Raw genomic sequence first — 25,012 nt, 5'->3', positions numbered from 1 at the left:
CTCTTGTTCTTTCTGCCTAAAACTAATACAGCTTCCCCTTTGGAAGTTTTTATTCATATATGCGGCCTAGAATGAATATTATTTATTATTTGATTTTATTTTCATCCCACTTTTCTTCCAATGTAGGAACTCAAGGTGGCCATCATCATCACCAATTATATCATCATCAAATGGAACTATTAATACTGGGAATTATAGTTCTACTTTTCTGATGCTTCAAGCTCAGTAATTGTCCACACATTTATTTTGAATTATTTAAAACAGTAGGAGCTATTAAATTTTCCCTTAAGAGTCAGTGATACTTATTATTCTGTCATCTCTGAAATAAACACTTTTTTATCCATAAGAAAAGGATGCGAAGCTATGATCCAAATCGAACGCCCATAATTCACTGTTGTTTTGCACTTAATGTAAAGGATAGGATATTCTGTAGCTGTCCGATAACTAGATTCTGTCCGTAAAAAAAAAAATCAATATATTGATTTGTTGTCCTCACTAACAGAGATAGCGGGCCATAAAATAGTGTTTATTATGAGAATTTATTCTGTATGCACCATCCTAGAATAGTTATTATATGTTGATTTTTTAAATGTTCGCTTTCCATCTTTACCTTTAGCTGCCGCCGAATGCGATCAATAAAAAATTGCCAGCAGTTCTCTTTTGAATCAGCCTGGCCAAGCCCCCGTAGCTCCATCCTTGTAGAAGAAATTATGCCATCCACCTCATCTTCACTAAATAAATCAGGGATGTCACCTAAAAAGAGGAAGAAAATCTGTAAATTGAATTTTATATCTAAGGTTTTATATTCTTGATAGAGATTAATATATTACCCTTATTTACTCTGTGTAAGAAACCATATGCTGTTCTTTGCTATTCAGCAAAGAAGCTAACAAAGGAGGAGCTATAGTCATCATGGACAAATCTGACTACAACACAGGAAGCCGAGGGACAGTTGTACAACACTACATTTTACAGAGGCCGGCCTAACATTTTCATAGATGAATACTGGAGGAAATTACACCGGGAATTTCCCATGTAGATGCAGACACAGAACTACATCAGAATTGACATCCCAGGAGCCTCAATCATCTTGAAATACTGAAACAGGAAACCCTAGACAGCCTATTGTCTCAAGCACTGGAACACCCCAAGTTGGCGTCTCCAGATATGTGGGCAATATTCTTACACCATTTGTCACCAGGGCTGACAAATTTCCTGCAGAAATTGCATTTTATCAACAACATTCCACAGAACATCATTTTATCTGCTATGGACGTGGAATCCCACTATACCAACATCTTGCACAAGTGTGTGTTACAAGCTGTCAGGAACACCATTCCGGAGGGGACCATAGTGGTCTTAGCTACCAAGGTCTGCTATTTCATTCTTGGCAGGTATTGCCACAGCATCCCCGCCCCCAATTTTGGCCTAAAACCTTCCTTAGAGGACTGCAAATTGATGGTGATTCCAAAAGTCGGTCCCCAGCCCCCAACTCATATGTGGAAAGGAGTCAATCTTCCAGAAAAATCCACACCTTCCGAGCAGGGCCGTAGCCAGGATTTTGATTTGGGGGGTGGGGGTGGGGGCTGAGTCTGAGTGAAAGAGGGTCTGCCCTAGCTAACCTTTTGTATCGTTACCCGAATACCCCCATGCATATAGGATATATTGAGTATGGTGATCAGATCATGATATGAATAAACATAAGTTTAAATAATGTACCAGTAAGGCCTTCTCGTGGACCACCATGAGAATTTCGGGGGGGGTACATGCCTGCTTCTGAGGTATTTTGAAAACTCAGATTAGTCGGAGGTGTCATTTGAATGCCTCAGGCTAATCCATTTCTTAGCCCACCTTAGTTTAAAATATTGCAATCAAAACTTGATTTAGAACAATGCTTTTTCAGCAGGTTTGCAAATACCATCTTTCTTTCTTCCAAATACATACAAATAGGTATTTCCTGGTCTCTCTGTCTCCCCCTAGATAATCATATAATGCTATTTTATCATCCTTAGGGTACAGATAACATAATTGTGTCTTTTCAACATGGGAGAGTTACCTCCTTGACAAAATCATACTGTTGTCCTAAAACATGAAAATTCTGAGAAGGCATGAGATCTTCTGCATTATAATGTTGTGTAAGCAATTAGTGAAGAAACACTGTCAGCAGAGATAATTTTAATGGGCCTACAGCACTACTTTAAATGAAGTCTTTGCCATCTGTTCTCTCAATTATAATCATAAAACCAACATATCTTACAATAGCATCAGAGAATACAAGTATAACTGTGCCCCTCCTGTTTTCCTCACAGTCTCTCTCTACACCTTAATTTAACTGTTAAGAAAGCACAAGGGAGTGATATTTTGCTAACATAGGATTATGTTCTATTCTTGCTCTTGGGCCTCATTGAAATCAATATAGAAAGTTAGCCCTGATTTAAATTAAGCCTGTCATTAAGGATGTGCAATTTTTTGTTAGTCATCGTAACAAAAACAAATTTAACAAATTTGTTAAATTCGTATTTACCATGCGATATCCAATGCGTGGACCTGGGCCGTGCCAAAAACTTAAGAATCAAAACTTACCCAATACTTTTTTGTTTCAATTTTATAAATCTCAGAAGCCTCCTAAAGTCAGTTTCATTTTTAGCGCAAGGAAGCAAAGCAAAGCTAAAAAGACTGCCTTTCCTCTTTAAATAAATGGCCTCCTGCCATTAAGAGAGTGAAGCAGCAAGAAGAAAGCAGAGTTCACTGGGAAAGAATGCACAGAATTCTGGAAAATGTAGTTTGGGAAGGAGAGGAGCCCTATTCCAGAGAATTCAAAAGGCCCTGCCCTAAACTACATTTCCCAAAATTCTGCTCAGCATCAGAAGTCCCAATCAGGAGAGGGAAGAGATTGGTCCCTCCTTAGCTGCAGCCAGCCAGAGTTCCAATAAATTGTTGAATCTGAGAAGAGGAGAACTGAATGATACTTCTAGAAAGTAAATCTCTCTTTTGGGCTGGGAAGAAATCCTGAAATGGAAGTTCTATTGCTTAATATGAGAGACATTCAATGAAATAGCTGTTGTGGCTTTTAAAAAAATGTTTTTGTTAAAAGTTTTTTTTAAAAAAAAAATCCCTAAAATCAGTAGATATATGAACATTTCTGAAAGTTGCGGGGAATGATCCCCTGTTGTCTTCTGTCATTGAACAGATAATTCAAGGAGATAGCTCTTGCAGTTTCTTTTTAAAAATGTTGCCTATAAAAACTTTGAAACTTCCTCAAAACTCCATCAAGAAGTGGAATGTTCTGAAATTTGATGGGCCAACAGTGGTAAATGTGTTCTACCATTGCAGCAAGTTTCGCCCCAAGAGCTGTAAAAATGAGGGAGAAAGGAGCCCCTGAAGTTGCGCAATTACTATAATGAAGAAGTACTGAAATTTCATTATTCTCGCTATAGTAACGGAAGTTTTATAACAACAACAACAACAACAATTATCTTTATTTAATACCCCACCACCATCTCCCCAATGGGGACTTGGGGCAGCTTACATGAGGCCAAGCCCAACAGCATATTACAATAAAATAAAACCAAAACACAATAACAACACAGTAAAATACATACAACATATGAGTACAAAAAACGATAAAACAAAATCATACACAATATAGTTAGTTTTACTAACTATACTTTAGAAACACTTTGGAAACAAAATGTCAGCACCCTCTAATGTCGTAATGACTTCTGGAACATTTTTTTTATCGATCACACATGCCTAGTTGCCAAATTTTGAAAAGTAAAAAAAGAGGACATATTTGTCACCTGACTGCTTCAAACCATTGAGGTTATGATGATGACCTTTATCTTAAATATCCCTACTATGTCAGCTGTTCTAATCACTACTAGCAATATTTGTAATCTTCAATTTTAATTGATTATTCAGCAATATTTAAGAATATAATAACTGATCTGGTTAGAAGTGCATTTTCTCTACTACTAACTTGGAGTATGCTCACGTTATTCCAAGTAAAACACTATGGTACATTCTGGTATATGAAACCTCTGGTCCAGTTCTGGCACCAAATTCAAGAAGGACAAGCTGAAACACATCCGGAAAAAGGTGACCAAAATGGTAAAAGGTCTCGAAGTCAGGCCCTATGGGGATGGGATTAAGAAACTGGGTATGTTTAGCTTGGAGAAGAGAAGGCTAAGAGGAGGAGACTTCTTTAAAGTTTTAAGTATCTATATGGTAAAATTAATGCAGTTTGGCACCACTTTAACTGCCATGGCTCAATGGCGTGGAATCCTGGGATTTGTAGTTTGATGAGGCACCAGCCCACTTTAACAGAGGGGGTGAAAGACTTCATGGAACTACACCTCCCATGATTCCATAGAATTGAGCCAGGGCAGTTAAAGTGGTACCAAACTGTGTTTATTCTACAGTGTAGATGCACCCTTAAAACACGGAGCAATTGATTAAAACTACAGGAAATACGATTCCAATTAAACATAATTTAAAAAAACCTCCTGATAGTATGAGCTATGTGACAATGGAATATGCTGTCTTGGAATGTGGTTTGGAGGATTTTTAAAAAACAGACTGGGTAGCCATCTGTCGGGAGTGCTTTGATTGTGTGTTCCTGCATTACAAGAGGTTGACTGGATGTGTCTTGTGGTCTCTTCCAACTCCATTATTTTATGAGTCTATGAACTTATACACTTTGTTCTTTCTCATAATGTTGACTAGCCCAAATGTACAGCTTAATAGATAGGTATGCAACTAGGAAGAAAAACATCTCAGGTTGGCCAATGCCCCCAGAACAGAACATACAAAGATTTATTTATTTATTTATTTATTTGCTTTATTTTTATACCGCATTTTTCAGCCTAATTCGGCGACTCAATGCGATTTGTTTAGACCTTCCCCTTCCCCTTTGCTCTTTTCACCACAGTTGGAAGACTGTGACTCCACAGGATGAGGCTGGTTGTTTTGAGTGTTTTTCTCACCCTGCTTTAACCTGGCATGTCACTTTCGTCTTCCTCCTCTGAGCTCAACTACCTGTTAAAATCCCCAGTTTTTCTGAGGTAAAGACTATAATCCTATAAATTTAACTAAGAGTAAGTATCCATAAATTTCTATTAGGCTTGATTCTGCATAGACATCAAAACACAAAAATACAAGAGAAAGCAATTTCTAATTGTGGTTATTCTGGTTTTAACAGATGGTAATAAAATCCCTTCTGAAAAGGCTTCTTCCCCCTCCCCTCCCCCTTTTAGCCTACCCATATGTCTGTTTATGAATTATGTGTGTGCATGTGAAATTGCCAGCAAAGAAATCAGGAAAGCTGTCTGTAAAACCCTTTTCTTTGGTATCACTTTCTCCATTTGCTTAACCACACAAAACAGGAGGGCTCAAAATCCTGCTAAAAAAGGGAAAGAGGTGGGATGGCTCCCAAAATCTTCTCACAGGGTGGTTCTATTGAATTTGAAATGGGTGCACTATCTGCTGCCCTGAAGATTAGGACTCGGAGCAATGGGTTAAATTACAGGAAAGGAGATTCCCTTGAACATTAGGAAGAACTTACTGACCTAAGAGCTGTTCAACAGTAGAACTCACTGCCTCTGAGTGTGGTGGAAGCTCCTCCTTTTGAGGCTTTTAAACAGAAGTACTCACATGTCATGAGAACAACCAGGAGTCAATTCAGGGTGAGTCCAGGTTTTTCTTGCCTGTGTAGATTAATCCTATATCTCACTGAATTTATTTCTGGTGGAAATCCATGTGACTGTGCTACATGAATGGCAAGGACAACATGAAGATCTGACACTGGGGCATCCCCATTCCTGAGGCCCTGACTGTTGCGGGTGCCTCACAACATTAACAAAGGCACCTATGTGACAAGGAAGAGAGTCGGGTGAACACTGGGAGTGGTGATGGTGACACAAGTAGAAGTGACAGTCTAGCAGACTGTGCGGTCTCAACTTTGCTGGACCATGTGGTGCCGCAGTGAGTTTGACAAGGTATATGTGGCTATTTCTGTAGCCAGTCCAGAGCATTTCTACTCTGGTCTGGTCATAGATTTACCATCCAGTATAGATTCATCCTTTTTAAATAACCGCTCCAAGTTGAATTACATGTGGATCCCTGTCCCAAGACCTTATAACAGAGTCAACATCTAGATTTTATCCTTAATATGGTGGAGAAGTTACATTTCTCTAATGTAAATTATTACATTTACATTAGAGAAATTTGAAAACCAGGCCAGCTTGCAATGACTGAAGTCCAACAGAACCAGATGGTGTCAGGCTGGAGTGAAAAGATCGTTGTGACGCTCCATTGTGATATAGATAATTACATTATTAGATGACTTTACCACTGGTTTATCCCTCATTGGTATCTACTAACCAAATGAACAAATTCATATCTGGAGAAATTTATATTTTTTGTCAAATGAAAATATTTCAAAGATAATTTTGTATGAATGGAGCATCAGCTATTGATTGTGCATTAGTTGGTGACTTTATTGCACCATATGAAACTGGCAAAAAAAATTAATTCAGGTACAAAATATACATATCAATCACATTAAGTCCAACAGAAAAGGCCAACCCATCTCTGCAGCATGTAGGATAGCCTAGCAAGAAACACCTCCTTTGCTTAAAGAGCTGGGATACATGGACACAGCAGAATCAGTCCTGCATGGAGAAAAAGTATATACACCTTTTACAAATATTCAATTCCAGAGATAAACACACCTAGTCAGAAAATGCCTTCCTGCATTGCTAACTCAAGTCACTCCACAAGAAGAGTGTTAGAGATCTAATTTAGGAACAACAGACATATCCCAGAACAGGAGATTAAAGTCAAAATAGAAGGGTTCTTAGTAGAGCAATTTTTTTATATGTTTGCACCCGCAGTGCTTGTCAGTACATTTTAAGAACCAAGAATCACCCAGATTCTATATTTGACAATGTGGCACAGAATCCTCCTACAATTTTTGACTTGAAAGATGCACCACAAATTATTAATACTGATAGTTTACACCGGCAAAATGTGTGTGGTGTTACACCATGCCATTTTATACAACAATATCAAATATTAAAATAGTAGGAGCATTTTATAATAAACAGCATTTTTTCTTGATTGCAGCTGATTATGTTATGCATCGTGTTCTGCTGGTGTCACAAAGGTGACTTAATAGCTCCTATAACTCATTTCAACAGCTGACCTTTCCCCCTCACTGATGAAGCCTATTCAAAACCTGATGGCCTTTTGCTCACTTCAGGATCCTCTATTTCTCATCAGTTTTGATCATGAATATATTTATCAAAGCTTCTTTTTAAAAAAAAGTGCATGAAGATTTTAGTGATCTCTTGAAAAGATGCTATTTAAATAAAGTACAAAAGAAAGAGTCTTTCAATCTCTCTGGTTTTTTATTTGTGAGTTTTTGCTTACCTGATGCCAGCATGTCGTTAATTAATACGAGAAAACGCTCATCAGGGATCTGAGCATCTGCATGAAGAAACACAGTACCGATGTTCTTCACGCCAACTTTAAAGTAAAGTGTAGCAATATCGCTCTGTAGAAGAAAGGGAGGTTTAGATCATTACCAAAATATGCATACAGAACAATATTGTCAAGCAAAGCAACCTCATGAAAGGAAGGTTTAAAGATTCAGCTTTTAAAATTCAAATTATCTGAAGAGGAAATTACATATTTGTACAATATGGCAACCTATGCTGGTTCACTAGTTTGCTAAGAATCACGTTGTAGGCTCCCTGCTTCCCCAGTGATGAGGAATTTGGGGGGCAGCATGCTTTTCTAGGTTTGTGTTTTTTTAACAGGATAACTCATTGAGGCATTATGATGTTTTTAACTTTTCCGCCTTAATTACATATATACATGTTGGGCACAGATAAAGGAATTTGTTATGTGATTTCAGCTTCGCAAGAACCACAGGTTCAGGGTCCTGGCAAGCCTAGCTCCAAAGATCAAATGAGACACAAACTGGTTGAAAGCAAAGGCTTTTATTCATTTGGCCAAACTAGATGTCCGGAGAGTCTGCACTCCCAAATCAGACATCCTGCAATGAAAATATATAGAAGTTTGACAGTAGCTTAAAAATGGACTTTTGCCACCATGATCACTAATTGGCTCAGGCAAGAACCACCTAGGATTCGCATGCTGGTTGGCTAAAGCATGCAGACTGCTGCTGTTGTTGATTGGTCTCTGCATTTGGTGGGAATTTTAATAAACTCTCATTGATAAGTTTGAAGTGTTGTGGCTGTTTCTTAGTCTGTCTCTGATGAGTATGTGGAACAAAAAAAATGTGGGTAGGGTCTAAGTTGATGGGTGCCAATGTCTGTGTTCCTGTCAGCCTCATTAAGGACAATGGGTCTGTGCCAGTTAAATAATGGGTGGCAAAGGGTATTAGCATATTTCAATGGGTTCCCATGAAAGGACCATGGAGAGCATTTGGCATTCTTTGTGACCTTTTGTCTGAATTAATTGTTGGGTGTGCTGACATATTGTGAGGAGATTATGCCTCCTGCCTGAAGGGATGATGAGGTTTGCCTTGTGTCTGCCCCCCCCCCCCCCCCCCCAGTGTGTATAGGTGCTTGTGCACCTTTGTAGATTCAAGCTAGAGGTTGCTATTTGAAGTTAGCTGAACTGAGTTTCTAGAGAAAAGGTCACCCACGGACTCTATGAATGGGCCCCTTTTGGCGTTCCTGGGTTCATGGGTACTGAAATCTGTTTGGGATCCTGGGGTTTTGATAAAAGAAGAAATTCTATAAAACATGTTTTAAAGCAGGGCTGCTCTCACCAAGTGGTCAAAATTGCATACCACAGCATTTTCCTTGCCTACCTATCTGATATGACATCCAGCATAGTGCATAATCCTTTCAGGAGGGAGGACTTGGAGCATTTGTTGATGACCAACAAGATCTCTGTTGAAGAAAGTTGAGCAACAGGGATTCAAACAAAAGGGGATGGGTGGAGGGGTGGTAATATTTTGGAGGAGACTGAGGGAGAATGGGCAGTGAGGAAGCAAAGCAGGAACTATAAATTCAAAATAGACAGTGGAGACATTGTCAAAGATCGAAATGGAGACTGTAGTCAAGAAATCAGAAGACTAGAATTTTGAACTAGACAAGATCCTGAAGTGTCCCACCAATAATGTGACCTACTGTCTCAGAATATGGAAGTGAGTCTTCTAATGCTCCTCCTTGAAGGCCAACTAGCGCAAATACTCTTGCTATTTAGGTGCCAAGTTAAACTCTGGCTGTTAAGCAAAGACTGTGGGCTTCATTAATGCAATCCAAAGACTTTGATTCACAGTTTTAAAAACTTACAGAATTTTAAAATCTGTTTTAAACTCATTATATTGTTTAATATATTTCTTTGCTTAGTTGACCAACTTTATTGCTCTTGGCCTTTTAAAACTGTTTTATTGCTATCCTAAGTCACATTGAGATCTTGTGACATAGGGATAGAGTAAATAATTTAAAGAATATAAATAAATAAATAAATAAATAAATAAATAAGATACAGCACTGAATACCAACTCAGGTTTGTATATGCTGGTTTATTTCCAATTTATATATATGCTTGTGAAACCTGATAAAATGGTCTTAGAGTAAATCTAGTCTGAAATCTATCTTGGAAGGCCAGATGATTAAGATGAGACTATCATACTTTGGCTATATCAAAAGACATGACTCATTAGAAGAGATGATAACACTTGGTATAGTAGTAACCAGTAAGGAAGAGAAATGCCACATTCCTCATGGATGAAACCAATTAAGGAAGCCACAGTCCTGAGACTGAAAGACCTGAGCAAAGTTGTTGATGGCAGAGTGACTTGGAATCTCTCATTCATAGGGTCACCACACCTCAGAATTGAAGGCACTTAAAAGCAACAACAGTGAGATAATGGAAGGAGGGAGTTTCTTGGTTGCCAAGGCAAGCAGGGGATTATTAAAGCCAAGCTGTGGCAAGCAACCTTGCCTATTTCAAGTAGGAAGGATCTCTCAACTTTTTGAAAGGTGAGGGGGAGGCTCAAACAGCTTCTGATTTTTATGTATGCTGTGTATGCTTTAACAGGTCAGTTAAATGAATGCAGCATCACCAAGTTACTTTAAAATATCTGTTTTTGAATGAACACACTTATGTTCACACTCACACTGGACAACAGCACTATTTGATCCACATAAACATATTTAAATCAAACCTTTGGAATGTATCCTGAACATAAGGTATAACTAGCAGTGGAGGCTGCTGTGTGATATTTTAAGAACCTGTGAGGATCCATCCTTCAGTTGGCCAACGTAAGCAATGGCTCATTTCCCACTTAATCTTCATAATCTATTGAGCCAACTTCAAATTTTGAGATATTTAATTTTGAGATTACAATCATCTCAACCACTGCAGTCATTTCAATATTTCTAAGTAAAATTTCCACAATTTTTAGGCACAATTTTACATAGTGCATCCTCCCAGTATTACCAAGAGCATGCCCCTTTGGGTGACTCTAATATTTTTGACTATGGACACTAGATATTTAGGATATGAGACATTGGAAGTCCATTTTATGAATCAATACAGAAAGTTAACAAACCACAGATATGCAAAACAAAACAAAAACATCAAGGAAACAAAGCTGAATAGCTGAAATGACATTAACATGTGAACTGAGGCTAATTTATTAAGTTATTGGTAAAATTGGAATTTTTTAAACATGATCTAGAAACAAAGAAACACTCTATAGGACTATACAAGCCTGCAGAACAATGATAAGCAGGGCTCTTGGCATTTACAAGTATGTTGGTACAAGCAAAAAGCAAAGGTGCCTAAGGGGCAATACATAATTATCACTTTGTAGACATGGTTATTGTTATTTCAGAAGAAAATGCTATTCGGTGAAATGAACAAAATGTACTGCTTCTACAGCAACCTGAAGATTAAATCAACCATTTTGTTAATTGCCATCCATATAACATTTAATTTTAATCATTTGCATATAATAATACATATAGAATATGTTCTCCTAAGAACTCAAGGGCTTCACATAATTGCTTTACTAAACTTTTCTACCATCTATTTAGTTAAATAGGCTAATATTATTCTCATATTATAAATGGGAAAATGAAGTTGGAATCATTTCTTTTTCTTTAGGCCATTCAATGAATCCATGGCTGCCAATCTTGGTCATAGATGCTCTTAACTGTATGCTACACCAGATTCAATAATGTTGTTGTTCATGATGATGCTGTGTGCTTTCAAGTCACTTCTAACTTACAGGAGCCCAAGGCAAACCTTTCATGGGGTTTTCATGGCACTCGAGGTTTGTCATCACCTTCCTCTGCAGCTCATAAAGTCTGACTTGTCCAAGATGACCCACTGGGTTTCCATAGTTGGGCAGGGACTGGAATCCTTGTTTTCCAGAGATCTAACACTCAGACCACCATAGCATATTGTGAGATTGTTGTATACAACAAGAAGGCCATGCCTCCTTGTTATACATGAAACTGGCCAATGTTTAATGACATTTTGGTAGAATTTCAAGGACCTTCGTAGGACATAATCAACTCTCACTCTGTGAGATGGCCATCCCTATGATGAGCAGAGATTGGATGCATTATTTTTGTTACTTCAGGAAAAATTGTTGCCTCTCATTTTGACCACCTTTTGTGAAGCATAGAACACAACAAAAAACACAAAATGGACTAGCATCAGAACCAGATGAGATTTATCCTCCACCATTTAACCATAGATGTCACTAAAATTTACCACTACATGCACAAAGTGTGGAGTTAATCATTTCCTCTCAAGTGCATTTGTTGGGAACAGGGGACAGGGCCTTTTCAGTGGCTGCTTCAAGACTTTGGAAGTCCCTCCCAAGAAAGACCAGGAGGGCCCATCCTTGCTGACCTTTAAGACATTTCTTTGTCATCAAGCATTTGGGGGGGGGGGGATGAGGGGCACACTGCTGGAGAGGTTGTGGGTGGGAGATGGAGAAGATATTTAGTTTTAAATGTAATTTTAACTGTACGAGGGTTTTTATTGTATCTTAACTATATTTTAACTTGTATTCATGACATAAATATTTAATTGTTTTAAATTATTTACAATGTTTTTAAATGTATTGGGTTGTGTCATGTTCTTGTAAACTGCCTTGAGTCCCCGTGGGGAGAAAGGCAGGATAGAAAAAAAATACAGTTAATGAATAAATAAATTCTAATTTGTTCATAATACAATTATATTATAGCTATGTCACTGCAAAAAAGAATTGCTAGAAAGTAGGTGTTAGTAATTAGCTATTGCCAATCTATAGCAAATTAGTTTTCCTGTCACCAAGCACCATATTCTTGAGATTATTATTGTTTATACAGAGCAACTATCATATAAAGCTATATCACATCCCTGAAACTGGAAGAAATGATGCATAATTGGTGATGGGTAATATTAATACGTTGGATTCACCATGTGGCCAGTTTGTACTAGGAAACCAGCTCCTCTTAAGAAGTCACTATGTGGCATTTGATCTTTTGAAGCCTTCCTTATTAAAGGGATTATGAAAAGATATAATTGCCATATAATGATATGATGAAACAGCACTATTTGTATCAGCTGGTGGCCTATTAAGTGAATTGGTAAGTTTGGAGAATAGTTCAGCAGGTGGAGGAGCAGCTCAGCCTGTAACTCAGCAATTGAGAGTCTAGGTCAGATTCTCAGCAGCATTACACAAGGTCAGATGTGACTCTATGGGACCCTATGGTTTAATTTTCAAAATGGTCACCAAACTCCCCCTATAGAGAACCTTATGCATTTACTCTCTTGCTTAAAATGGCCACCACTAGTTTACTCCATCTCGGGCCTCCAAAATGGCTCCCCCAAATTGCTGCTGAACTCTGCTGAGGCCTATAAAGAAGGCAAGGAAGAATGGAGAGCAGCCATTCTTTCTTCAGTTTGGGCAAGAGAACGGGAACAGAGTGCAAGCACCACTGTCCTCACACTGCCCTCATAACATGCCTAATAGAGGCATGTTGCTTTCATTGCTCTTCTCCTTCCCCACATTTTAAGCTGCATTCTCATTATTATTGCTCACTTATATTCCTTTCCCCATCTGTATTTGTATGGATGTAGATATTTTAAGATCAGCAATGCAATTTACACCTCCCTATTGTAACTCTCAAACAAACAGATCCCATTCTTCTTTTTAGATTTTCTTAAGTATGTTCCCTCTAAGATTTATTTAAAACAGAGAAAAATATGTATTTGTTACATGCACCTAAATTTTACCATTGACTTAACTGTGGGACAAAACAAAATCCACAATTTTGGTCACAAAACTTGCCCTTGAGTTATGTATGAAGTCAACTTACACATTAGTATATGCAGTATATATTATAGTGACCAAAGTAATTTCAAGCCCTAAAGACTTTAAATACCATGACAGTAAACCATGACTTGTGGACCATGGATATCTTCCTGATCAGCATCCTCTAACCCCCTTATCACACTGGGTCTTTAATGCGGGCAGCCCCATTTTTCTGGCGTGAGACAAATTCTGAGAAACGTAGTTTGGGAAGGCAAGGACTCCTGTAGCAGAGATTTCAAAAGGCCCTACCCTAAACTACATTTCCCAGAATTCTGCTAACACCAGAAGAATGGAGCTGTCCGCATTAAAGACCAAGTGTTATGAGGCAGCAAATAATCCATTCATCCAAAGCTTCCCCCTCAGTTGTTTCCAACACAGATAGAAGAAATTCCATATAGATACACAGACACACACACATGTAAGTTCAAATTCTTAAATATTGAGAATATTTTTTCTCTTGTAGTATGTGAGTTTATAGTAGGAAACATATCACAAAGAACATATATGCAACTGAAGAACAACCCAGGGTCAGAATGCTCACTTTGGTACATACCCTGAGATCATGGATACCATAACTTTTGCGGAGAGTTATCTGGAAAACTTCTAGTGAGCTGAGAAAGGCAGCTAAGCGGCACAAACTTTGCTTTCCACTTCCTCCAACTCCAATCAAAAGGGCATTTCCATATGGGGCCTCAAGAATACGACTGATGCGGCAACTATAGGACAGGAAAAGATTAAAATGAGACAGGTGTTTAAAAAGGCATTATTCTCTATACCAAGAGTTTTCTAACTTTTTCAGTCACTGAGCCCTTTTTAAAGCAAATGTTTCCCATGGAGTCCCAATAAATGTTTATGTATGTAATGTATATATATCTGGAATGGGCAAAGTTTTGGACACAGGGACCACATTGCATTTTAACATTTGACAGATGGGTCAGGCCAGTGGCAGATGGATGGAGACTGTTTGTGTGAACTAATTGAAAAAAGAACATAAACTTCCTTCTGCCATGCAGGTAAAGCACAAAGTGTCTCTGGCAGATGGCAATGCAGCCTCTGTAGTAGTAGTAGTAGTAGCAGCAGCAGCAGCAGCAGCAGTAACAGCAGTAACAACCCCAGGGGCCATCTAGTTCAATCCCCTTCTGACATGCAGGAAAAGCACAATCAAAGCATCCCCTGAGCAGTGTGTGTGTGTGTGTGGGGGGGGGGGGGGTTGTTGAGAAAATGAATCTGGGCATTGAAGGAAGTGGGAGAGAAAGAGTCTGTGCCCCAGGAGGACATTGCTGTTGCTGCTGCTGCTGCTACTGCTACTGATCCTACCATAGTTTCCAGGTTATGAAATGTTTACACTGTCCTCTCAGCTTCTGACCTCTTCATTTCATGTCTCTGCTGTTAAATTAGCACAGATCCTACTACTGTCAGTGACTGGATGGACCCTATTAATTCTTGACACCAAGGACATATGTTCCTATGTTCATGCTGGTTTGGAGAATCTTTAAGATGAAGTCTAAAAACTCTCATTTGGTTGATTAGACTTGGGGAAGTAGAATATGGCAGACTAGGAGGTAAAAGAGGAAAATTCCTACTTCCTAATAAAGGTGGAAACTCCCGCTAGCTTCACAAGCTGGTGTCATGTCATGACCAGTGTGGTGAAAGCTACTGTGACTGAAGAAATTATCTTGGCAATATGGAGATGGGGTCATCCTTAGGCACTGTGGATGACATATTTGGCTTTGCATAAAGTCCTTGTCTAAATTAGATCTTAGTGTGAAGTAGTTTATTTGAACAATCTATTTTTACTACTTGAATTTTAATTGCTACCAAGATATCTGGAAGTTTTTGTAATGTATTTTTTTCTGAATGTCTGTGGGCTGCTTTGAACATGGTTTTACCATGGCGAAGCCAAATCAAATATATATGATGCTGATGACATTGAATATAAGCAAAGTTAGATACTATCAGTTTCATTAAGCAGGATCTCAAACTATGTAAAATCCCTATACTGAAAAATCTATAATATTTGAATGCCCCGAAACTGTTAAAGATCCAGGAACACTGTGTGGTATTTTCATGATAATTAATTAATGGCACATCCACAAGTCCCACATTTTGTTCTCGTTTTTTCCCTTATTTAGTAATAAATCAGTCTGGGGAGCTGATATAAATAGTCTCTGATCATACCAGGAACAAACAGAAAATATTCCTGGATAAACAGAATGTTTATAAATTTTAAATATGAGATTGGAAAGGACAGAAACAAAACCTAAGACTTTTTGTCTTTTTAATGAGTTTGAACACACTGAGACTTCCTTCCAAGTAAATAGATGTAATCTTATATTGTAATCTTGTCAGATATGTTTACCCTATTAATTGATTAATAAGTTAAATATATTTTTTATATTTTCAATAGATATCAAAGAAAAATATAGATATCTTTTTGGAGGTGAATGAATGAAAGTGTTTCTCTGAAATTACAATGTTGTAGATTTTATATTTAAATCGTAGAATGGAAAGGTCATCTGATGTGATACAGTGAGAAGGGAACCTATCCATCTGTGCAGTCTGCAAAGCAATTTGCCCTTCAATGACCCTCTATCAGTTAATGGATGGAAATAGCTAACTGGCTATTAAGGCTTTCACTAATTAATCTAACTATTAAACTAATTAAAAGTTGGTAGCCCTACAATCAACCTCTTTTAAGTAAAGAGTTGAAAAATACAACTAATTTTTGAAAACTTTGTTAGTATTGAAGTTTTTGTGACTTTGAAAATGACTCTTTTTAAACATCGTTCTTCTCTATCTGAATGAAATTAACATTTATAGAAAAGGTAGAACCTTTTCTATAAAGACTGCCATGTTCAAAAACAGTTTGGTGGTAACACAGGTGGTCTTAATAGCTTGCAATGGGTAGTGATCAAAAGTACTCATCATAACAGTCCCCACAGCCTTTTTTGCCTGTCCAGCCAACTCTCTTCCTGGGCTCCATTTGGATCAAACTGGATCTAATCACCTAGCACTTGTAACTCATAACTCCACCTGTGCCAAAAACAACTGGATCCTGAGGTATTGGTGCAGCTATCTGGGCACACAAAGACAGTAATCATCTGGTATGGCAGTTCCCAAACAATGAGAAAGCCATACCCTTTTTCGCCCAACCATGTCATTTCCCCTTTTCTCATGTTCCCAGTGACTGACCATATAATATAGTATAGTATAATATAATATAATATAATATAATATAATAACATTTCTTGGAGCTTCACAAGAATCTTTTGCTTCAAAAAAGGCTCTACAGCTGAAAAAAAATTGAGAACTCCTGGTTTAGATGAAGGGATATAATACCACTTTAGTCTGCTTTGGTCAGGCCTCTCCTGGAATTCTATGTCTAGTTCTGTCCACCAGAATTCAAGAAATATATTGACATGGTGGAGTATGTCCAGAGAAAAGCAACCAAAATGGTAAAAGGTTTGGAAGCCAAGCCCTAAGAAGAATGGCTTATGGAGTGAGGTAGGTTTACTCTGGAGAAGTGAAGGTTAAAAGGTGACATGATAACCACATTTAAATATTTGAACGGATGTCGTATTGAAGATAAAGTAGAAAACTTACAAGGACATGGAGCAAAGGATGCAATTTGCAGAAAAAGTTATTCCACCTGAGTATCAAGAAGAGATTCCTGACAGTAACAGCTGTTCAGTAGAGGACTATGATACTTTAGAGCAGTGGTTCTCAACCTGGGATCACCAGATGTTTTTGGACTACAACTCCCAGAAATCCCAGCCAGTTTACCAGCTGTTAGGATTTCTAGGGGTTGAAGATCAAAAACATCTGGGGACCCCAGGTTGAGAACCTCTGCTTTAGAGTGTGGTGGGATCTCCTTGTTTTGAGATTTCAAACAGGCTAAATGACCATTTGTCAGGAGTTCTTTGATTGTGTATTCCTGCATGGCAGAATAAGGTTGGACTAGATGGTCCTTGTGTTCTCTTCTAACTATGATTCTAGTAGCCTGATCAGGATATTCATCAAACATTATTGCTACCATTTTCAACAGGCAGAGCAGTGAGGTAGCAATCAGCCCTGGGTTGAATAGTTCTGTGATTTGAGGTTTCCTATACAGCACTTTGGTTCTGGGGGAATTCAGTTCTTTTATTGATGAGATTATACTCTTCTGGGATCAGAGCTTCAACAAGAACACATCTTAGCTGAGACTACCTGACATCTGGCCTCAGGCTGAGCTCAGCCTCTACATGCATGACTTCCTACCAGAGTAATTAAGTACATTTTTCTTGATTAACAAAAAACAAAACAAGATGAAAAATTAATTTGCTTTCTATTGCAGATCCCAGTGGAAGAGCCTTTATAAACTCCCTAGGAAACAGTTCCACCATTGCCATACAGATTAGCTATGCTCAGTTTGAGCAGAATACATATAAGTATACTTGTGGAATCTAAAACTACTCCAATATGCCAGAGCAATAGAAAAACCCAACATTGAACAGATATCACTTATAGATTTAATAGCTGTATCATAATGTATTTTTGTAAATACTGCCATGAAAAAGGAATCAAATTCTCAAAGGATGATTTGGCTGGATACCTGCTTATCCGTATGGCTCTTTTCCCGTCTCATTGCCTTTTGCTGTGTCTGTGTGTCTGTGTGCATTCTAACATACTAGTAGTTACCCTGCAGAAGAGGCCAACGTGTTTGTAGCTCTTCTACTCCAACATAGAATTTTGCCAGAAATAGTCCTTCGCGAGTGGGTTTGTGACTGCATTTAGTAAGCTATCCATGGTGCTAAACCCTACCTCCAAACAGAGTTAATCACCTTCGATGGAGTCTTTATAGTTTGGACTAAAACCCAAAAGCAGTTTCACTTCCCAATAATAATAATAATAATAATAATAATAATAATAATAATATTTTACTTATAACTCGCCCTGTATCCCCATGGGGGCTCAGGGAGGTTTCAAGCAAAATTAACAAAGTGGCAAACATTCAATGCTGAAAAGAACAACAAATTAAAACTAGTATATAACTATTAAAACTAACAAAAAAGCCCCTAAAATTAAACTTAAATAAACAGAACATAACACATCACAAACGTTTACAACATGATAAACTCTTAAAAATTAGACTTAAAAGGCATGAAAAACTAAGATGGTGTACAACATCCAACAGGCAGAGGTAGGTGTCCAATATCTAGGCAAGGGTATATAGAAAGATGTACCAGTCCTCCTCCTCTCTATAAGCTAAGGTACATAAGTGGGGTTTTAAAAAGCCTTTTAAAGGAAAGAAGAGAGGGGGCCATTTTTAGTACTTTAGGGAGGGAGTTCCAGAGGTGGGGAGCAATCACAGAGAAAGCCCCTTCTCTCAGTCCCACCATCCATACTTGAGATGGGGGTGGGACCGGGAGCAGGGCCTCCTCCGCAGACCACAGTGCTTGTGCTGGTTTGAATGCAGAGACGTGGTTTTTCAAATAGTCTGGGCCCAAACCCTACTGACATGGAAGTGTGTGGACATTTATGTGAGTTCAAAACCAAATGCTCTTTTACTGAAATTGATGAGATTTTGTTGACACCCTGCTAGATTGTAACTAAAGGACCAGACATAGGGCTCATGCAAATAATATGCATAACATGTTTTAATATGTTTTAACTTTGCCCATCCACCATATCTGCTCTCCATCTTGTTTCCTATCCCCTCCTACCATCCACAAAAGGATTCCAAAAATAGGCTTCCCCTTTGAAATATGTGTTTGGAACTCATGCGACATACATAAACCATTAATATGCCATTTATGAACAGAATATGTAGAAGATAATATTGTGGAATTAGGAAATGAATAAAAACATCCGAAATGTGCAAATGTGCCCCCAAAATCACATTTTTATCTTTCAGTAGTTTCTTTGTATTGGAAACAGGCAGCATCAGTGAAATGAACATAGTAACAGTAACATACGGCAAACTAGAAAAGCCGTAAGACCAAAGTGAGAACAGAAAGGGAAAAGCCATCTCCCTCCCCCAGGATTTCTAGAATAATTTTAAACTACCCCCTTTTTCTGTCATGCACACATTTCAGGAAATGTAAAATATTTGAAAGAGAAGAAATATTCTGCAAAATGAATCTTAAAATATCCTTACAGGTCATGCTCCTCTTTGGCCCTGGTGTCTACTATAGATTTGACATCAGCAGCAGTGTTGCCGGCTGGTCACACTGAGTAAGAGGCAATAGGTTACTGTGAAATGTACCTTGAAAGAGTGGGATGACTAAGAAACTTTTAAAGTGAGCCTATGTGCTGTACGTCCAGCTTAGACCCAGTCATTGACCGAGAACCCCTTACCCTCTTTCTAAACTTTTACATGAGACCCTTTTTCTCAATATCTTCACAGGTTACTTGGAAATCAATGTTCATTTCAGTAGTGATGTGCATTCAAGTGCCTCTCCCCACATGCCTGGGTTGAGAAAACTTACACGTGCTGAATGGCATCCTCAAAAAGAACAAGGTTCATTGCCGCATGCAGTTCATTGTAGTGCTCTAAAGCCTCAGTTAAAATTCTGGTCAGCTTATTCCAATCAGAGACTGGAAAGTAATGAGGTTCTCCAACACCATGGGCAAAGTGGCAGTAAATTAGTGGCTTGTGGATAAATATGTGCTCATCAACACCCTGATGGTAACAATAGAGAGATACAAACAAGTATTCAGGCTGCATATTAAACCTTTAACATTGTTGAGTCTTCCAATTTTAACTTTTTCTAACAAATCATCCAATCCTGCATGTTTAAAATTATTCAACGGGTGTTTGAATTCATTTTTGTTGTTCCTTAGTAAGATCTATTAATAACATTTTTGTTTAATAAGATCATGTATAATGCAAGGGATTCTTAACCAGTGGTTCATGGACACCTAGGAAATCACTGGATTGACCAAAAGACCATACAAATCAGGCAGACACGCATACACATATATTTATCTTTGACTTTTTTCCTGTTACATTAAAAATTGTGTTTCAGTGCCTTTTTTGCCTTTTTTTGCCTCAATGGACTATGTGATCTTAACTGGCCTAGGGGCTTCTCCAAGTGTTTCTTTTTCCTGGAGTACAAAGTAAGAGGTTATACCAGATCCCATATACACATTTACTAAGTAATGTTTTGTTGCAGTCAGTGAGACATGCTTTCAAGGAAGTGTACAAAGAGTTGTAATCTGAATTGTCATGCTCTAGGTGCAGCAATGTAGGGGTAATGGTTGAAAGTCAGATCCTTATGGTAATACAACTAGAGCACCTTCTCACAATATATTGTTTGATAAAAAATCTACCAACCCTCCCCACTACTGCAAGAGTTGTCAGCAAGCCTGAGGATTGTGACAAATGAAATTATCATCCCTGCTAACCATAAAGTCCTGGGGTCTGGTACGGTGAGTCTAGGCTCCTCCACACCCTGTTTATCTCTGGGGTATGTGACCCAGAAGGCTGACCGTCAAGTCAGAGAAGAGAAATAAAAACTTAAAACAGACTCAAATTTGCTAACCCAAATGTGTTTATATGTGTTTCATACAGAAAAATGTGCAATCATCCTTCTAAAAATGTGAAAGAGAGGAAGGTAGAGATTTGGAGACAAGTATTTAGGACTTCCTGGATTTCTCTGTCTTTGTCTACGCTGTTGTTTCCTCACCTATAATCTGAGTTTATATGAGGTCAATTTGAAAGAGGTTGAGAACAACAAACTGATACTCTCGGGCTTGATTTCATTTTCTCCCACATAACATTTCTTCTCTTTCTTTCATTATGTTGCTGGTGGTAATAGGTTCGTAGAATCATAACGTGGGAAGAGATAACATGGGCCATCTAGTTCAACCCTCTGCCATGCAGGAAAAGCACCATGCAGATTTCATCTTTCCTAACAAATTCTGCAAAGATGATTCCTCTCCTGATCTGATCCTTAACCCCAATAAGAACCATCAGCCATGTCAAACAATGGAGTTCTGCAGTGCTGGTGGTGGGAGGCTGAAGACTGGCATGTCCAGCTCCTTCCCAGCAGTGAGCTATGGTGCAATAAGCAGAAACAAGGATTTTTGTGGGATTCTGTTACAACTACTCCTCACATCACAGTTTACTGTTGAGAGAGGACTGGTTGTGTCATTCTTCAGCTGACCACTGTCTAGCAATGTGGATCTCTGTCACTCAGTGCAACTTTCTGACATTTAAGATGAGTTTAGTGGAGCATTTGAGATGCTTCAATAATAAATGTAAATATAAAAATGTTGCAAGGTCATGCATCTAACTTATGACCTTATAACTATTGAACATGATACCAGCCAATGCAATTTCTTCACTAAAAACAGTTGATTGAACCGATGGTTCCAAACACACTAACAATGTAGATATTTCAATGCAAGAAAATGATTTAGGTATGTATTTCTTTAAAAAGCACCTGCTATACCCCCATAGCAGCCTGAGGAAGTTTAAACTAAGGAATCAAAATTTGGTTATTGTTCATGACCCTTGTTCATTTGATCACTGAGCACAGAAGCTTCTGTACAAGAAACAAGGGCATAAAACAGCATAGTGATCATTGCTGAAAACCACTGCACTGCTGCTTGTATGCAGAAGAAATTCTAAGAAATCTTCAAAGAAATTTATTTTTTCTTACAATCAAAGATTCTCATTTTTATTGAGGATAGTACTGGAATTAGTATGTGTCTGACAAGTGAGGGTATTCTTAGAATTGAAGAAATATGGGATATCTCAGTATAGAGAAAAGGCTGTGACCATGCAGTCTTTAAGCCACCTTGGACTGTTTTCCAACGTCAAGATCCTTTATTCTTCCATTGCATCTTTCATCTTTAAGCCAAGCTGAATGGCAAACAGAGCATCATCTTCTATAAAGTAGGGAACATGGTCAGCAGCCCAGCATGTGGCTGAATCTATGCTTCTCCCTGCCTGCCTTTCCTGTCTCCTACTCAGCAGGAGATCCCCCACCCCTTCCTCATCTATTCTCTGCTGAGGAGGGAAGGGGCAGTTGGGAAGAGAAGCATTAAACCTCTCCTCCCTAAAGACTATAGTCTTGACCCAAATTGGTAGCCCGTCACTAGCTTGTCACAAAGAAAAAGAAACACAGATGTAGCTGCATGCTATATATTAAAAGGTAGTTTGATCCTCACTAATGGTTATTCTGAACCCAGAGAGAAGAATGTTAGATGGTCAAAGACAAACTACGGAGCCAAGACATACCTCAAAATACCGTTTTGCTGTATCAATAAGCACTTTGTTAAAATGTTCAATATCCTTTTCTTCCATAAGTTTGTCTGAGTAGACTCGGGAAGATTCATGAAACCATAAATGAACCAAGTCCACAGGGGACCGTACACACTCTGGGGTTGCTAAAATCATTCCCTGCAAAATAAAACAAAGTGTTTATTTGCCCATTATCTTTCTTCAACATTAGTCTATCAGTTTCTTTTAACTAATATATGTTATTCAATTAAACGTACTCCTATGGCACCAAAAACTTGTAAATTTGTTATTTGCCATATGTGCATATATTTGATAGGCAATTAAAAGCTTGCAGCAAAGTGCAACTCATTGCTTATAATGAGGTACCGTGGTTGCCTCAGGAACATTGATTCCTTTCCCTCCTACACTTACTGTCTATAAATTCTATTTGTGTGGAAATTACCCTTTTTATTTGTCTCTACTGCTTCGCTCTATTGACAGTGTTTGGTTTTCATCCCACCTTGGCCAGCTCCAACATGATTTCATATTTTTCTATCCTGCTCTTTTCTGTCATAATTCATCTAAATTTTAAAGCAGCCTTCTGCAACCAGATAGATGGGACTCCAGTTCTAGCAATACAAGTGGCCTTTTTCTCCCTACAGCACACTTCATCTTGTGATAAATCTGTGAAACACCTTTTTGCAGAGAAGAATCACACACACTCCCCACCTACATTATATTCTGGACTCAGAAAGGTATATCAAATTCATCAGTAGCAAGAACTTGCATTTCTTGGTGAAATGTAGGAAAGACAACCAGAGGATAACCAATGAACTACCAAAGTGTCCCAATGCTTGACTGACAATTCCCAAGCTTGATTTCATCTTGCACTTGTAGCAATGAGTGGAGCAGTCACCAAACCAAGAAGTAAACACAAAAGAGCAAAGGGGGAATGAGGTCATTTGTCTGGTTGTGTTAAAGCAGTGATTCTCAACCTATGGGTCCCCAGGTATTTTGACCTACAGCTCCCAGAAATCCCAGCCAGTTTACCAGCTGTTAGGGTTTCTGAGAGTTGAAGGCCAAAACATCTGGGACTCACAGATTGAGAACCACTGTGTTAGAGGGTATCAACATCCATTCTGAAGCTGACTTGTTATGAGTGGCTTAGGAATGTTTGCCCTTGTTGTGAGTGGTGACACTGGATCTGTTCCTAGTAGTAACTGGTCCCACTAATTCAGTAGGCCACACCTGGGACTAGAGTTTCTATGCTAGGCAGCATGATGGTGATCTTGAGGTGTAAACATTTTCTATAGTTCCACTGTCACAGACAGAGCACTATTTGGTGGAATCAGAACCACCAGAACTTGAAGTTACCAGTTAATTAAAATTATCTATTCCAGGAAGTGGATGGAACCAGAGGAACCTTCTCTTTTTTGGCAGGGGATTCTGTTAAAGGTCTGTTAGTTGTCCTTTGAAATTAGGAAATCATCTTCAGTGATGAGTGGCAGGAAGAAGAGATATAACTACAGGGGAGGGGGGGAGTAATGAGGGCACTGTCCTATCAAATAAGGATTGTACATATACTTCCATGATTTTTTTTTCATTCCCCAAACGTCTAGAATCACAATTTGGAAGTTCTTTGTAAACACATACAGTCATGATCTGGCTACTTCTGCACAGATCAACCATTTTTTTTTTGTTTCTGTAAATACAACAGGTGCATATAATACAAAAAATAGTAGGTAAAACAGTAAGACTGCCTTACCTGGAAGATGCATGTCAAATCTCTTAAATTGAAAATATAATGAAATCGAATAGCAGTAGGCAGGAAATTCTGGATCATCTTCTGGTGCAAAGAAATGGCAGCTTGTATAAGCATGCCAAGAGACTTCCCTATACTGTAACAAAAGCCCCCTTGCTGGAAATGCATGTTTATTATCTTGCCATAGATCGTGGCTAAAGCATCTGTTCCTGGGAAGTGGACAGCGAACACAGAAAAATGTCTCTAGAAGAAAGAGAAGGGAGGGAGAAGCATACCAAAGAAATATAATTAATGCCGTCTCCTCTACTATTATATACTTGAGATCTTGAACAAAGAACTGAAAAGGATTTTGCAGGTAAATCTTATTCAGATTGAAAATCCACTAAGCTCTGCATTCAAGAAGTCTAACTATGATACCTGAAAGAACAACTTCCCCTGGTGTTGTTACTCAGTAGCTGTTTTCCCAGCACAGGATTTTCCCCCAAAATGACAGTGAGCTTGTTGTTACAGCTCACTGTCATTGACACCTGAGTCCTCCATGAATTTGCTCAGTTTTTTTGGATACCTTACTCCAACCTCATAGCTTTGGCCATGATAGCCAAAAGATTTGTCAACCAACACATTTGGAGAGTTCTGGGCTATGCAAGCCTGCTCTTTGAAGGCTATCATCATATCACATGGCAGT

At 38.4% G+C, this 25,012-nt stretch overlaps 1 protein-coding gene across 1 annotated transcript in view; it reads right to left on the bottom strand.

Moving 5' to 3' along the window:
• LOC132767554 (dynein axonemal heavy chain 11-like) overlaps positions 1 to 25,012 on the bottom strand; it is a 248,650-nt gene that overhangs the window by 92,160 nt on the left and 131,478 nt on the right. The window contains exons 48-53 of the mRNA XM_060762691.2: positions 24,331 to 24,570; positions 22,584 to 22,745; positions 19,825 to 20,018; positions 13,911 to 14,073; positions 7,432 to 7,555; positions 611 to 753 (exon numbers count right to left, since the gene is read on the bottom strand). Coding sequence (XP_060618674.2) covers positions 611 to 753; positions 7,432 to 7,555; positions 13,911 to 14,073; positions 19,825 to 20,018; positions 22,584 to 22,745; positions 24,331 to 24,570 — 1,026 coding nt within the window. The remainder of the gene's footprint in view (positions 1 to 610; positions 754 to 7,431; positions 7,556 to 13,910; positions 14,074 to 19,824; positions 20,019 to 22,583; positions 22,746 to 24,330; positions 24,571 to 25,012) is intronic.

The sequence above is a fragment of the Anolis sagrei genome, chromosome 1, assembly GCF_037176765.1.
Source record: "Anolis sagrei isolate rAnoSag1 chromosome 1, rAnoSag1.mat, whole genome shotgun sequence".
Classification (NCBI taxonomy): domain Eukaryota; kingdom Metazoa; phylum Chordata; class Lepidosauria; order Squamata; family Dactyloidae; genus Anolis; species Anolis sagrei.
Note: the sequence above shows the minus strand (reverse complement) of the source record. Positions and strands in the feature narration are given on the sequence as shown.